General features: G+C 38.3%; 1 protein-coding gene across 3 annotated transcripts in view; it reads right to left on the minus strand.

Annotated features, from left to right (window-relative positions):
- LOC18041849 (auxin response factor 3) overlaps positions 1–2,156 on the minus strand; it is an 11,313-nt gene extending 9,157 nt beyond the window's left edge. For all 3 annotated transcript variants that reach the window (XM_024185183.1, XM_024185182.1, XM_006431631.2), the window contains exons 1-6: positions 1,682–2,156; positions 1,103–1,156; positions 826–1,008; positions 652–736; positions 455–545; positions 221–385 (exon numbers count right to left, since the gene is read on the minus strand). In XM_024185183.1, the coding sequence (XP_024040951.1) occupies positions 221–385; positions 455–545; positions 652–736; positions 826–1,008; positions 1,103–1,156; positions 1,682–1,954 (851 nt within the window). In that variant the 5' untranslated portion in view covers positions 1,955–2,156. The remainder of the gene's footprint in view (positions 1–220; positions 386–454; positions 546–651; positions 737–825; positions 1,009–1,102; positions 1,157–1,681) is intronic.
- Positions 2,157–2,397: the final 241 nt, after the last annotated feature.

The following is a 2,397-nucleotide window of genomic DNA, read 5'->3' on the forward strand; positions in this document are numbered from 1 at the left end:
TCTTTGTTGTATAATATATATTTTTAGTGGAACACCATAAGATGCTTTAATCAAAGAGTGCAATGCCATCAAAGTAATTACTATAGACTGGAGATAGGGAGGCATCTGCATGCAAGTACGCTATATACTCTAGAATATGGCAGATCCACATATTAACATCCAGATAGCAATGCTGTTATTCTGTTCATGAAAATGCCAAATGCAGGAAGCAGCAAAGCACCTTGGATTGTAGGAAATGCTGAAAGCACGCTTCCTAGCTATGGCATCAACCACTTCTGTGACAGAACTGGTACTTGAATGTTGGTTGCAGAAAGAAGGGAAAGTAGCACCATTTTTTACTTGAGCTGCTCTCCGGATTCCAATTTTCAATTCACCATCTTCACCCCTGTGACATTAATCAAATTAGAATACTGACAAAAGGTTAGTTTTCTTAACAGACTTAGGTCTTTAATACCTAAGGAAAAGCACAGCATCTCCAGAAACAAGCTTCTTCTTATTAACAAATGCACTCCATCCAGTGGTCAGCAAATGCCTCCGTGGTTGCCCTGCTCAAACCAAGAAGAAAAATATTACTCAAAATATTAGCATTGGAACAAGTATGTCATCATACATATATCTAAACGCGAAGATCCTTTGCTACTTTTGGCATACCCCTGTAAATGTGTCTGAACTTCCATTCCACACCATGGAGATCCTTTGCTACAAGCTGCTGTGAAGGCCTCTGTTGCATATAGTCCTACAGTATTTGAGCAATGCACTAATTACACATGGTTCATTTCGAATCCTTGTAAAGAATGTTTGATGAGGCAAATGCACAATAGTTACCAGGGGAGGGAAGCAGTCTTCTGCAGCTCGACGAGGTACAGAGAAGCCTCCATAAGTGCTAGTATCAGAAGCCGTGAGGGTCTTGCAGAACATGTGGGTTGTTGAAGACTTAGCAGCCACCTCAACACTCTCCTCATCACCATCCTCCTTAATTTTCCCTTTTCGCACCTTCTGCTCAATTAGCTATACAGAACAAACATTCAGGCAAAAAGAAAAATGAAAAACAACTAATTTAGTCAGCAAATCAAATAAAATACAAAACCGGAATCCAGCTCACCTCATCATGAACCAGTGAGACCTGGGCATAAACCTCATCACTTGCCGCATCTGCCTACAAAAGCAAACAAAAACAAGAGAACAAAGCATTAGATGAGCAAGAGTAACTACGGAAAGGAAAAGAAAGAGGAAAATATTGAAACTAACGAGCACTTGCCATCACTTACTAATGGAACATAAAAGCTTAGACATTTTCATAGCAGATTTAGCTCGAACTGTCTTCTAATTTATAAATTAGATTACAGAAACATATTACTTAAAAAATAATTTCTCCTCAATTATCTTACCAAGCAAACAAGACCAAAATCAAGACACCTGAAGAGAACAAAAGATAATCTTATTTATTTATTTATTTTCCAACAATAATGAAAAGCACTGAAAGGAAAAGAAAAAATCAAACTTCAAATGCCCTGAAGCTGACATCAACAGTCACAAAAACCAAACAACACTCGTTAGTCTGTCTGAAACACCCTCCTGAAACACATCTTAAAAATTGACAATATGTAACACTCGTGTAGTGGTTTATGTTAGAAATAGGGTCGTTAGTTAGTTGTATAATAATAAAAAGTTAAAAACTTACATGGAGCTTGACATCAGCAACACGACAAAACAGATGAGGAGGAAGATCATAGGCAGTTGAAGCAGCGGCGGAAAAATCGGAGACATGCTCCAAATGTCCCTGAGGAAAGTAAACGACCACACTCCCTCTCTTGGGCAGAAATATTAGTGGCCCCGCACATGCGTGCCACAGCTCTGAGGACACCCCAGATGCAGAAGCAGAAGCAGAAGCTAAAGACCCTGACGACGGATTCTCATCGTCTTTTGTTTTGTTAAGATCAATCAAACCCACCATTTTAGAGAGAGCTTAGGACAATACAATGGTGCTGTAGTGGAAGCTGAGAAGAAGAAGTTGTGAAGAACAAGTGCTTTTGAGAGTGAAAAGGAGAGAGAGTTTCATGACTGCATTTTAGAGGCAAGTGTTTTAAGTGCTGCTTCAACTTAGTCAATGTTTAAAGGAAGCGATGAGTAAAGACACTTAAAAGAAAACAAAAAGATATCTTATTTTACTTTCAATAATTATGATTTATGAAATTGGGGGATGGTAGAAATCAAATCAAGCTTCTCTTGCCGTTCAAACTGGGAACGAAAAAGAAGGATTTTAAAAAGAAGAGATGGGTTTGTTTGGAAATAAAAAAAGGAGCTTTGCATGTGGCATATGGTTGGTTTGTTACTTCATTTCTATTTTTCACCTTCTTTGTTTTCCTTTTGCATCGAACGACAATTGGTTTGTTTGTC

Source organism: Citrus clementina, unplaced genomic scaffold (assembly GCF_000493195.1).
Source record: "Citrus clementina cultivar Clemenules unplaced genomic scaffold, Citrus_clementina_v1.0 scaffold_5, whole genome shotgun sequence".
In the NCBI taxonomy this organism is placed as follows: Eukaryota; Viridiplantae; Streptophyta; class Magnoliopsida; order Sapindales; family Rutaceae; genus Citrus; species Citrus x clementina.